The following is a 12,036-nucleotide window of genomic DNA, read 5'->3' on the forward strand; positions in this document are numbered from 1 at the left end:
AACACAGTTGGAGCCTCCCTCCTCCCTGGCTGGCAGGAAGGGACGGAGAGGAGCTGCTTCCTTTGAAACCCGGGAAATTTAAGGGACATCATCAATAAGGGACAGCAGCGGGACACGGCGCTGGGATAAGGGACTTCCCCGCCAAATAAGGGACGGTTGACAGCTATGGAGGTAGAGGGATGCCAAGGCAAGTTCGCCCCAGAACCAGGTGGTGAGGCGGGCAGGGCAGACCCACTCCCAGCCACATAGCTGTCAACTTACAGATTTGAAAATAAGGGACCAGCAGCCAAAATAAGGGACCTGCAGCCTCGCCTGTTCCAGGCACTCCAGTCTTCCTGCAGTCTGGTCAAACTCATGCTGGTAGCTTCGAGAACACTGTCCAACCAACTTTGTAACCAGAGGTTCAACTGAATAGAATCTGAATCACATGCACCACAAGGCCTATGCAGCCTCAACTTAAGATGGCTCCCCGGCCTGGCTTTGCACTGCAAAGTTTGCAGCAGCACGTGCAACAAAATGGCGTCCAGCATTCAAAAACCTCCTCAGCTTGCATTAACTAGCCACACACAAGGCATGCAAGCTCCACCCCCCAGTCGTTCTTAGACTTCTTATTGGGTGAGCAACACAGCCAAGCAACACAGTTGGAGCCTCCCTCCTCCCTGGCCGGCAGGGAGGGAGGAAGAGGAGCTGCTTCCTTTGAAATTTAAGGGACATCATTTAAGGGACACTTAAGGGACATCCATCAGTAAGGGACAGCAGCGGGACATGGCGCTGGAATAAGGGGCTGTCCCTTCAAATAAGGGACGCTTGACAGCTATGCAGCCAGCAGGGGGCGCATGTGCACTCACCAGATCTTCGGAGCTGGAGGGCAAGGAGTCCGTGATGGAGAGGCGCAGGGACTGGGAGTTGGCCAAGGAGGTGGAGGAGAGTCGGCGCTTCCGGGCTCCGCTGCAGTTGTTGGGGATGCTGAAGGCGCACCGCTTGTGGTAGTTGAGCCCACATCCTGGGAGGAAGATTAGGAACATCAAAAATGGCAGGGTCACGAGGTTGGCAGCAGAAACAGCACAGAGAGGCAGGAGAGAGGAAGCCACCTCAAGCCCATTATCATCAATTATTCTTTTTATTATGTATTTATTTACACCTGCCTTTTTCCCTGACAAGGGACTCAGATAAAAAAATTAAGAACAGCTAGAAACATGGGACGCAGGGACTATCATTAAAGAAGAATTAAATGCTGATATAATTGAAATTTCATGTACAGTGGTACCTCGGGTTACATACGCTTCAGGTTACAGACTCCGCTAACGCAGAAATAGTACCTCGGGTTAAGAACTTTGCTTCAGGACGAGAACAGAAATCGTGCTCCGGCGGCGCAGCGGCAGCGGGAGGCCCCATTAGCTAAAGTGGTGCTTCAGGTTAAGAACAGTTTCAGGTTAAGAACGGGCCTCCAGAACGAATTAAGTACTTAACCCAAGTACAGTTTTATACTCCTGCTTGGACTACTGCCATGCGCTCTACGTGGGGTCACCTTTGAAGGTGACTCGGACACTACAACCAATCCAGAATGCGGAAGCTAGACTGGTGACTGGGAATGGCCACCAGGACCATATAACACCAGTCCTGAAAGGCCTACATTGTCTCGCAGTACGTTTCTGAGCACAATTCAAAGTGTTGGTGCTGACCTTTAAAGCCCTAAATGGCCTCGGCCCAGTAGACCTGAAGGAGCGTCTCCACCCCCATCGTTCTGCCCGGACACTGAGGTCCAGCGCCGAGGGCCTTCTGGCAGTTCCCTCCCTGCAAGAAGTGAGGCTGCAGGGAAGCAGGCAGAGGGCCTTCTCGGTGGTGGCGCCCACCCTGTGGAACGCCCTCCCACCAGATGTCAAGGGGATAAATACACAAATTTTAGAAGGTCACCCTGTGTAGGGAGGTTTTTAATGTTTGAAGTCTTTTTTTAAAAATACATTTTTATTAATTTTTACATGAAATATATATATATATATATATATATATATATATATATATATATATATCTCACATTTTCTCATCTTATTCAGTGTTTTGGACTTCCATCAACCACATCTGAAGATTCTTCAATCTTTACCACTTAATCTGCATTAATTTCACTATTACTTTTAATAGTCCTTCACTAATAGTTCTCTTCATACTTTTCTCTGCAATATTTCACTTAGTCCTCCTTACAAAACGTCTTGCAATCCTACTAGCGTAATCTGTTGTTAATGTCTGAAGCCTTGTTGTGTTGGAGCAACCCTAGTCAGATGTGCGGGGTACAAACAACAACAATTTAGTTATTCTGATAACAAAGAGAAGAGGAATTGGGGGCTATCTAACTCACTATTCCCTACACTGACTGGCAGTGGCCCTTGATTCCAAACCTGGCACCGCCAGGGCTGGGGCAGTCTCCTGAAAATCCCAGAGAGTTGCTGCCAGTCAGTGTAGACAAGACAGAGCCAGATACTGATCGGATGCAGGGAAAGGCTCGGAGCACGAGCATCTGCTTTATAATAAAAATATTAATAATAATTTATTATTTATACCCCGCCCATCTGGCTGGGCTTCCCCAGCCACTCTGGGCGGCTTCCAAAAAAAACACATTAAAATACCGTAATATATCAAACATTAAAAGCTTCCCTAACAGGGCTGCCTTCAGATGTCTTCTGAAAGTCTGGTAGTTGTTGTTCTCTTTGACATCTGGTGAGAGGGCATTCCACAGGGCGGGCGCCACTACCGAGAAGGCCCTCTGCCTGGTTCCCTGTAACCTCACTTCTCGTAGTGAGGGAACTGCCACAAGGCCCTTGGTGCTGGACCTCAGTGTCCGGCAGAACGATGGAGGAGGAGACGCTCCTTCAGGTATACTGGACCAAGGCCGTTTAGGGCTTTAAAGGTCAGCACCAATGCTTTGAATTGTGCTCGGAAACGTACTGGGAGCCTATGTAGGTCTTTCAAGACCGGTGTTACGTGGTCTCGGCGGCCGCCCCCAGTCACCAGTCTAGCTGCCGCATTCTGGATTAGTTGTAGTTTCCGGGTCACCTTCAAAGGTAGCCCCACATAGAGCGCATTGCAGTAGTCCAAGCGGGAGATAACCAGAGCATGCACCACTCTGGCGAGGCAGTCTTTGGGCAAGGAGGGTCTCAGCCTGCGTACCAGATGGAGCTGGTAAACAGCTGCCCTGGACACAGATTTGACCTGTGCCTCCATGGACAGCTGTGAGTCCAAAATGACTCACAGGCTGTGCACCTGGTCCTTTGCAAAGAGGATGTTGCAGGTTTGATCCCCAGAGAGGCAGGCCTGGAAGAGAAACCCCCCCCCCCACCGCGTGAAATCCCTGGGGAGCTGCTGCCAGCCAGAATAGGAAATATTGAAGTAGGTGACTCAGTATAAAGGCAGTTCCCTGTGTTCCCAAATGCTTTGCAAACCGCGTGGGAACCGAGCAGTGGAAGGGGCTGGTGGGAGCGGAGGGCGAGGTTTTCCGCCTTCGATTAAGCATTAAGCACCGTAATGGCCTAAAAGCCCGATGCTTCGTGTCCTGCCAGGGCCCCCGGGGCAGGTGCAGAGCGAGAGCATGTGGCTCAAAGCCTCACGTGGCTTTGGAGGTCAAAAGCAAGAGCCCAAGGGCAGCGGCCCCTGCGTGGGAGACTGGAACGCTCTGGGCCGCTGCTCCCAAACAGCAGGCAAAGTGGCCAAGCTGTGTCCGGACTGCGCCACTTGGGGTGGCAGGAGGGGGCACACTTAGCAGGGTGCAAAACAAACCTAATGTTTCAAGGAGAGGGTGTCCCCCGTCCCCTTCTCCCCGATATGTCATTTTTCTACAGGTACCAAATCTTTTATTTCCTTTTCTTTGGGCAGCAGAGATTCTCAGCTGTCCTTTTTTTTTAAAAAAAAAAGGATGTTTCTAGACCTCATGATACCCTTGGAAATGTGCCAGCAAGAAAATCGCTGGGCGTCTGGCAGGGCACCCAAATAAGAGAAGGCTCCCGGCCGTTGGGGAAAGGTCTCTTGCCTCGCCTGCCTCTCTAACAGCTAGCAAAAGCAGAGTATGTGAGGTAAGAAAGCAGATATTTTGTGAGGTAAGAAAGCAAATTGTGGCTCAGTTTCCACAATTTAATGCAGTGAAATAAAATAATAATAATAAAGCACTCTTGAAGGAGCCCATGGCTCCAAATCCCATCATCCAAGGACATAGCCAAGATTTTTGTTGGGGGGGCAAAACCGACATGATTGAATCATAGAATCATAGAATCATAGAGTTGGAAGAGACCACAAGGGCCATCGAGTCCAACCCCCTGCCAAGCAGGAAACACCATCAGAGCACTCCTGACATATGGTTGTCAAGCCTCTGCTTAAAGACCTCCAAAGAAGGAGACTCCACCACACTCCTTGGCAGCAAATTCCACTGTCGAACAGCTCTTACTGTCAGGAAGTTCTTCCTAATGTTTAGGTGGAATCTTCTTTCTTGTAGTTTGGATCCATTGCTCCGTGTCCATTAGTTACTGTATTTTTCGCTCCATGAGAAGCACCTGACCATAAGACGCACCTAGAATTGATGCTTTTGAATTATGGTGCTGGAGGAGACACTTGGGAGTCCGATGGACTGCAAGAAGATCAAACCTATCCATTCTGAAGGAAATCAGCCCTGAGTGCTCATTGGAAGGACAGATCCTGAAGCTGAGGCTCCAATACTTTGGCCACCTCATGAGAAGAGAAGACTCCTTGGAAAAGACCCTGATGTTGGGAAAGATGGAGGGCACAAGGAGAAGGGGACGACAGAGGACGAGATGGTGGGACAGTGTTCTCGAAGCTACCAGCATGAGTTTGACCAAACTGCGGGAGGCAGTGGAAGACAGGAGTACCTGGCGTGCTCTGGTCCATGGGGTCACAAAGAGTCAGACACAACTAAACGACAACAAGCTTTAAGAGGGGGAAATGCAAGGGGGAAAATATTATTTAAAGGGAGCGCTGAGCAGAGCCTGTATGCACCCTGCTCCCTCCTTGGGGAAAAGCCCCCAAGCGCCGCACACACGCTCCGCATGGCTCTTTGAAGGGAGCGCGGCTCTTGGGGACTTGCTCCCGCAAGAGCCGCGTGCTAAGCCACAAGCCAGGACAGCAAGTGGGATTGCTGCGCAGCGATCCCTCTTGCTGTCCTGGCTTCTGGGATTACTGCGCGCAGCCTCTCCCGGGCAGCAGAATGAACGCTCCCCCAAGAGCTGCGCTCCCTTTAAAGAGCGTGCGGAGCGTGTGTGTGGCTCTTGGGGGCTTTTCCTCGAGGAGGGAGAAGGGACTGGTGAGCTAAGCCCCCAAGAGCCGCACACACGCTCCATGCGGCTCTTTAAAGGGAGCTCTGAGCAGAGCCTCCCGCCTGCATTCGCTCCATAGGACGCACACACATTTCCCCTTACTTTTCAGGAGGAGAAATGTGCATCTTATAGAACGAAAAATACGGTATTTCTATTGTTTTGCTTGATCTAAGGGGGACAGCTGTCCCTCCTGCCCCCTCTTGGCAACGCCCATGCCATCACCATTGAGCATAGGCCAAACTGGCTGAGCCTGATGGGAACTGGAGTCCGGCAACATCTGGGGGGTACAGATGTTCCCCACCCCCAGTGGAGAGGTCTTCAGGGACAAAATGGGCAATTGATCCAAATAAGTCTTTATGCCTTGGGAGGAAATGCCAACCCAGGTCTTGGCAAACCAAAAACCCTCCGCCTTCCTGCAAAAAAAATCAAATCAAAGAGGGAGCCTTACCATCACACTTGAGACCCTGGCGTACCAATCCAAAGAGCATTTCGCCGCAGTGGTCACAGAAAGCCGGAGCACGATAGGAGTGCACGTTGAGGGCGTGTGGTCGGATCCGGAAGTCCTCAAAAGTGGCGGAAGCTAGGAGAGGAGGAGAAGGAAGGCGCTTAGAATAACATTGGAAGAGGCCTGCAGGATTAGGCCCATGGCCCATCCAGTCCGGTATCCTGGCCCACGCAGAGCAGGATCAGAGTACAGTGGTACCTCAGGTTAAGTACTTACAGTGGTACCTCACAAGACGAATGCCTCGCAAGACAAAAAACTCGCAAGACGAAAGAGTTTTCCGTTTTTTGAGTCATTCCGCAAGACAAATTTCCCTATGGGCTTGCTTCGCAAGACGAGTTTGTTTCCTTTTTCTTAAAGCCGCTAAGCCGTTAATAGCCGCTAAGCCGCTAAGTACCATTAATAGCCGTGCTTCGCAAGACGAAAAATCCGCAAGACGAAGAAACTCGCAGAACGAATTAATTTCGTCTTGCGAGGCACCACTGTAATTCGTTCCGGAGATCCATAATTAACCTGAAAGTGTTCTTAACCTGAAGCTCCACTTTAGCTAATGGGGCCTCCTGCTGCTGACGCGCCACCGGAGCACGATTTCTGTTCTCATCCTGAAGCAAAGTTCTTAAGCTGAAGCACTATTTCTGGGTTAGCGGAGTCTGTAACCTGAAGCGTATGTAACCTGAGGTACCACTGTATTAGAGTACTGCATTTAATACTATTCTTCCGCATAGATTGGTGCCCAAATTATTGGACCTGGGACTTCCACCGTGTTTATGCAGGTGGATATTAGATGTTCTATTAAGCTGTCCCCAAAGGGTCAGGTTGGGTTCCCACGTCTCTGCGGATCTCATCATGAATACGGGGACGCCGCAGGGGGAGCCCGCTTTTATATACCCTCTATACAGCTGACTGTGCCCCCAAATACCCCAGTAATAAGATCATTAAGTTTGCAGATGATACAACGGTGATTGGTTTAATCACGGCTGGAGAAGGGGAGGCGGCCTAGAGGAAGGAAGTTGAGCAGTTGGGGGAGTGGTGCAGGAAAAACAACTAACTCCTTCACTTAAAGAAAACAAAAGAGATTATTATGGGCTTTAGGAAATGTAAATTGAATATTCAGCCACTGATTACTGAGGGGAAGTGCATGGAACAGGTCTCGGTGTTTCGATTTCTGGGAATGGAGTTGAGAGACGACCTAACTTGGGGAGAAAACAGTAAAGACCTGCTGAAGAGAGCACAGCAGAGGTTATATTTTCTGAGAATCCTCCGGAAAAACAATCTCTCAACGGACCTGTTGATGGCATTTTACCATTGTACTGTGGAGAGTGTATTAACTTATGGTCTGTGTGTGTGGTTTGGGAGCTGCACAGTCAGGGAAAAACAATGCTGTCCAGGGTTGTAAAGACTGCAGAGAGAATTATTGGGTGCACTCTTCCCACCTCGGATCAAATCTATGCTTCCAGGTGCCATAAGAAAGCTGCAGAGATAGCGCAGGATAGTGCGCACCCCGGAAATGATCTCTTTCAGCTTCTGCCTTCTGGAAGACGGGACAGGGTTATAAAGACTAGGACTAGCCGCCTGAGAAACAGTTTCTACCCAAAGGCAATTCTGGTTTTAAACACATTATCTGTAAAGGTAAAGGGACCCCTGACCATTAGGTCCAGTCGTGACCGACTCTGGGGTTGCGGCACTCATCTCGCTTTATTGGCCGAGGGAGCCGGAGTACAGCTTCCGGGTCATGTGGCCAGCATGACTAAGCTGCTTCTGGCGAACCAGAGCAGCACACAGAAACGCCGTTTACCTCCCCGCTGGAGAAGGTAAATTTATCTGGAGAATTTATCTACTTTCACTTTAATGTGCTTTTGAACTGCTAGGTAGGCAGGAGCAGGGACCGAGCAACAGTAGCTCACCCTGCCGCGGGGATTCAAACCGCCGACCTTCTGATCGGCAAGTCCTAGGCTCTGTGGTTTAACCCACAGCGCCACCCGCATCCCTAAACACAGTATAGGGAGTCTCTATGGGAGTATATTGTATTTTAAAATGGGGTTTCACAGTTTGAATGTCTTATGTAGATTTTTCAATTTCATTGTTCTGTATGGGTCAATGACAATAAAGTTATCGTATCGTAGAGCAACTCTCCCCTCCCGCAGCTTCCAGAAACTGGTATTCAGAAGCGTTTTCTGCCTCTGACCGTGGGGGCAGAGTCAAGCCGGATGAGGAATGGTTGAAGGGAATTTCAAAGCAGGGAGGGGGGAAATAAAGCCCTCCCATTATCATTGCTGGACCCCCATAACATTCTCCAGACCACCCCTCCCTGGCCCTTTGCAAGGGCTTTGGAATGAGGCAAAGGGAGGAGTAACATCAATTGCTCCACCCACTTTTGTCCCAGGCCCCGCCCACCTGACATATGGCCCCCGGGAGCTTCCCCAGGAGGGGATCTGGCCCTCGGGGTGGGAAAAGCTTTTGCACGCAAGGCAGATGCTGTAACACTGAGCTATGACTCTTCCCCTCAGAGTTATCAGTCTTCTGATAATCTGCCACATAACGAGAAGATAAGAGTCTACACAAGTGCCAAGGTTTTGTTCTCAGTTGAATGCGGTTTGTTTAGGTCAGCAGCCTGGTGCCCTCCAGATTTTTTTGGACTACAACTCCCATCATCCCTGACCATCAGTTGCACCGGCTATGGCTGATGGGAATTGTAGTCCAACACATCTGGCGAAGGCTTCTTTAGGACTTACCATTGCATGAAAACAGGCACAGGGGGTGATTTAGCACCCTTCAGGAAGTGGAGATTCTAGATTTAGAGGCTGAAATAGTGCAGGTTATCTGACGGCATTGCATTAAATCATCCGTCCTGGGAGACCCGGATTCAAATCCAGACTCCAGGCACAACGCTAGCTGGGTACCACTGACTGAACTCTACTCCCAGTCTAAGCTGGTATCTCACGAGGCTGTTGCAAATCATTTTATCAAGGGCTGCCAGGCCAGACATTTAAAAGCGGGAACTCAGTGGACAGGGAAACAAGGCACTCTGTACTCTCTCAGAGACACTCTTGCCTGTCCCTGTTTAGGAGCCCATCCACATGCCCCAGCTGAAATAGTTTAGAAATGGAAACAAGATTTTGGCTCCACTTTTAAATATGGAGGCCTGGCTGGAAGAAACATGGACCTTATTGGGACAGAGCTTCTTCGAGATTTGGTGTTCAATATAAAGGACTATCAAAAAAAACCGGCAGAGAGGAATTGAGAGAGAATGAAGAGCCTCGGACGTGAGGTCGCCAGGCTGACAGCTGATGGACTGATGGACTTTTGTTGGGGTTCGAAACCGGGAAAAGGGGGGGTGGGGCTTTGGGAATCCAAAGGGTGTACAATTATATTCTGTTTCATTTAATTTTGTTTTGTCACTAACATAAAAATGGGGAATTCGTGGAAGGGAATTGGGGTTGACCTTAGAAAAAGATTTTTAAGAATAAGTATTGATGTATAAAGATTGAGGTTTATAAGTTAAAATTGGTTAACTAAAATGAACTAAAGAAAATAAGGTAAAGTTTGGGGACAAGAACTTGCTGAGTTAAAAATTGGAACTGGAATACAAGAAGGGGAGGTGTGGGGAAGTCAAGGAAATTGGTTATTGATAGTAAGAAGTGTAAATTTTATGTATTTTTAATTGGTTTTTTTGTTTTTTCTTTATTTTTTGAAAATTTCAATAAATATTTATTGGAAAAAAAGAAAGGCAAAAAAGAAAAGAAAAAAAAAGAAATAGTTTAGAAATGAGTGGCCTCTGGGAGACCTTGTCCTCGTTGCCATGTTTCAAGCCCGGCCTGCCTCGCAGGGGTGTTGTGTAGAGGAAATGAGGGAGCAGCTGGAGGCTAACCCACCCTGGGCATAGCTGTCAAGCGTCCCTTATTTGGAGGGACAGCCCCTTATCCCAGCGCCATGTCCCGCTGCTGTCCCTTATTGATGGATGTCCCTTAAACTTCCTGGGTTTCAAAGGAAGCAGCTCCTCTCCCTCCCTCCCTGACGGCCAGGGAGGAGGGAGGCTCCAACTGTGTTGCTTGGCTGCCCAGCCTGCCCCCCTCCGGCCTCCTCTGACCAGCCTCGGCCCCCGGGAACCCCTCCCTGCCGGGACTGGTGGGGGCCTCGGGCCCTTCTGCCACCATCCTCCTCGCGGCCGCCGAACTGAGCGTCTCTGCCTGGGGCCTCATCTCTGCCTGTCACCGCCGTGCCCGCTCCCAGAACTGAGAGCTGCAGATGGAGCACGAGAGAAAAGATACAGAACTGCAGCAGCATCTTCGTAGCTTGGACTTCATTTTGCGCAAAAAGTGGTTGCTGCTTGTAGTTGTTCAATTGCAGTGTTTCATCGGCTGGTGTCTTGAGCAGCAACCTCTGGAAATGAAGGGCTAAAAACCGGCGCTGCTCTCCAAAATTATCTGGTCCCTTTTAACTGGTTGACTAAAATCCCTTATTTTGGCTGCTGGTCCCTTATTTTCAAGGCTGCTGGTCCCTTATTTTCAAATCTGTAAGTTGACAGCTATGAGCCTGGGCTCCTCTGATTTTGACCCTTGTGGCCACCCTTTTCGCCCCAGGAAGAAGCAGCTGTTTTTAGGGGGCTTCCCTAGCCCCACCCAGGTAGGCAGGAAGTGCCCCGGGTCCCCAGGGTGCAAGAGGAGATCCGCCAGGAAGCACCTTCTACCGCCCTTCCCCCAAGGGGAGGAAAGGGGTTGTCTGTACCCAAAACCCACATCCTGCTCCGTTGCCTGGGTGTTGGATTCAAAAACATCACCTGCCGCCTTCAGCGAGTGAGAGATCTAGGCCAGGAGAGAGAAAAATACAGAGAGGCAGAGAGGACTGTGCCAGCCTTTGCTAAGGAACCAGCGTGGTGAAACGGTTGGAGCACTGGACCAGGACTTGGCAGAGACCAGGGTTCAGATCCTGCCATGAAGCTAACTAATAATAATAATAATCAATAGCCACAAGGCTATTGATTGCGAAAAATTGGAAAAGTGGTATTATACCGACAAAAACAGAGTGGCTTGCCAAATTATTGGAGTACTACAATATATCCAAAACAATGGGAGAAATTGGAAGGATCTCAAAAGAGAAGATAGACAGGGACTGGAAGGTGTTTAAAGGATACTTGCAAAACCGTATTGAAAAATCAGAATAAAATTAGAATAAACAAGTTCCGTTTTAAATACTGAAATACTAAATAAGATGGGTAACAATGTGTAATAGAAAAAGGAGCATGAAATTAGGTTAAAGGTGTGTGAAAGAAAGTAATAGAAGTGGAAAGAAATTGCAATTGAGTAGATTGGAAGTCTAACACAAAGGTGGGGTGAGGGGCGAGGGATGGTGGTGGGAAAAGGAATTATCTGTGGGACTGAATGTAGGTATGTTTGTATATATTTAACGATTGTATGAAATGTATGTTTGTATGCTTGTATATTCGCAACATGTGTGTATTAATGCTGAATTATTTTAACAATAAAAACTTATTAAAAAAATAAAAAATGGAAAGTCCCATGAACCAATGGAAGCAATAGTGGGGGCGGGGGAGGACTTGGCAGAGACCAGGGTTCAAATCCTGCCATGAAGCTAAATAATAATAATAAAAATAAATTATTTATACCTCGCCCTCCCCAGCCAAGAAGGGCTCAGGGCGGCTAACACCAGGTATAAAAACAGTTGATTCAAATACAACTTAAAAACAAGATTAAAATACAACATGCAGCCTCCTTTCAGTAGAAACTCAAATCAAAAACTTTTTGGGGATGAAAACTGGGGGGCCGGCCGTTGCCTCTCAGTCTAGCCTGAATCCCAGGGTTGGTGTGGGGAGTAAACGAGGAGAAGTAAATGCACGTTCCCTTCGAATCGTAGAATTTTTGAGTCGGGAAGGGAGACACCCCAAAGGTCATCTAGCCCAACCCGCTGCTGCGCGGGACCCGCAGCCAAGCCAGTTCACGATTCCGCTAAGCCAGCTCACCTGAGAGCACCACCTCCACCAGATCCCCTTCCTGGATGTCGCTGGCGGCCCGGACCAGCTGCAGGATGTTGGCCGAGGACGGGTCGTGCTTGAACAGCAGAATCTTGTCATACAGGCAGTAGAAGCCGCACTCGGGGAACTGAAAAGGAAGAGACAGAGGTGGATAGGGAGAGCCGGGGAAAACAACTCTAAGATTCTATGGCACTCTTTGTTTTTGCACTCATTATTTATTTTGTGTTTTTATC

The 12,036-nt window shown here is 48.9% G+C and overlaps 1 protein-coding gene across 1 annotated transcript in view; it reads right to left on the minus strand.

Annotated features, from left to right (window-relative positions):
- Positions 1 to 12,036, minus strand: part of PRKD2 (protein kinase D2) — a 54,893-nt gene that overhangs the window by 23,165 nt on the left and 19,692 nt on the right. The window contains exons 2-4 of the mRNA XM_053401875.1: positions 11,792 to 11,930; positions 5,761 to 5,892; positions 849 to 1,003 (exon numbers count right to left, since the gene is read on the minus strand). Coding sequence (XP_053257850.1) covers positions 849 to 1,003; positions 5,761 to 5,892; positions 11,792 to 11,930 — 426 coding nt within the window. The remainder of the gene's footprint in view (positions 1 to 848; positions 1,004 to 5,760; positions 5,893 to 11,791; positions 11,931 to 12,036) is intronic.

The sequence above is a fragment of the Podarcis raffonei genome, chromosome 8, assembly GCF_027172205.1.
Source record: "Podarcis raffonei isolate rPodRaf1 chromosome 8, rPodRaf1.pri, whole genome shotgun sequence".
NCBI lineage: Eukaryota > Metazoa > Chordata > Lepidosauria > Squamata > Lacertidae > Podarcis > Podarcis raffonei.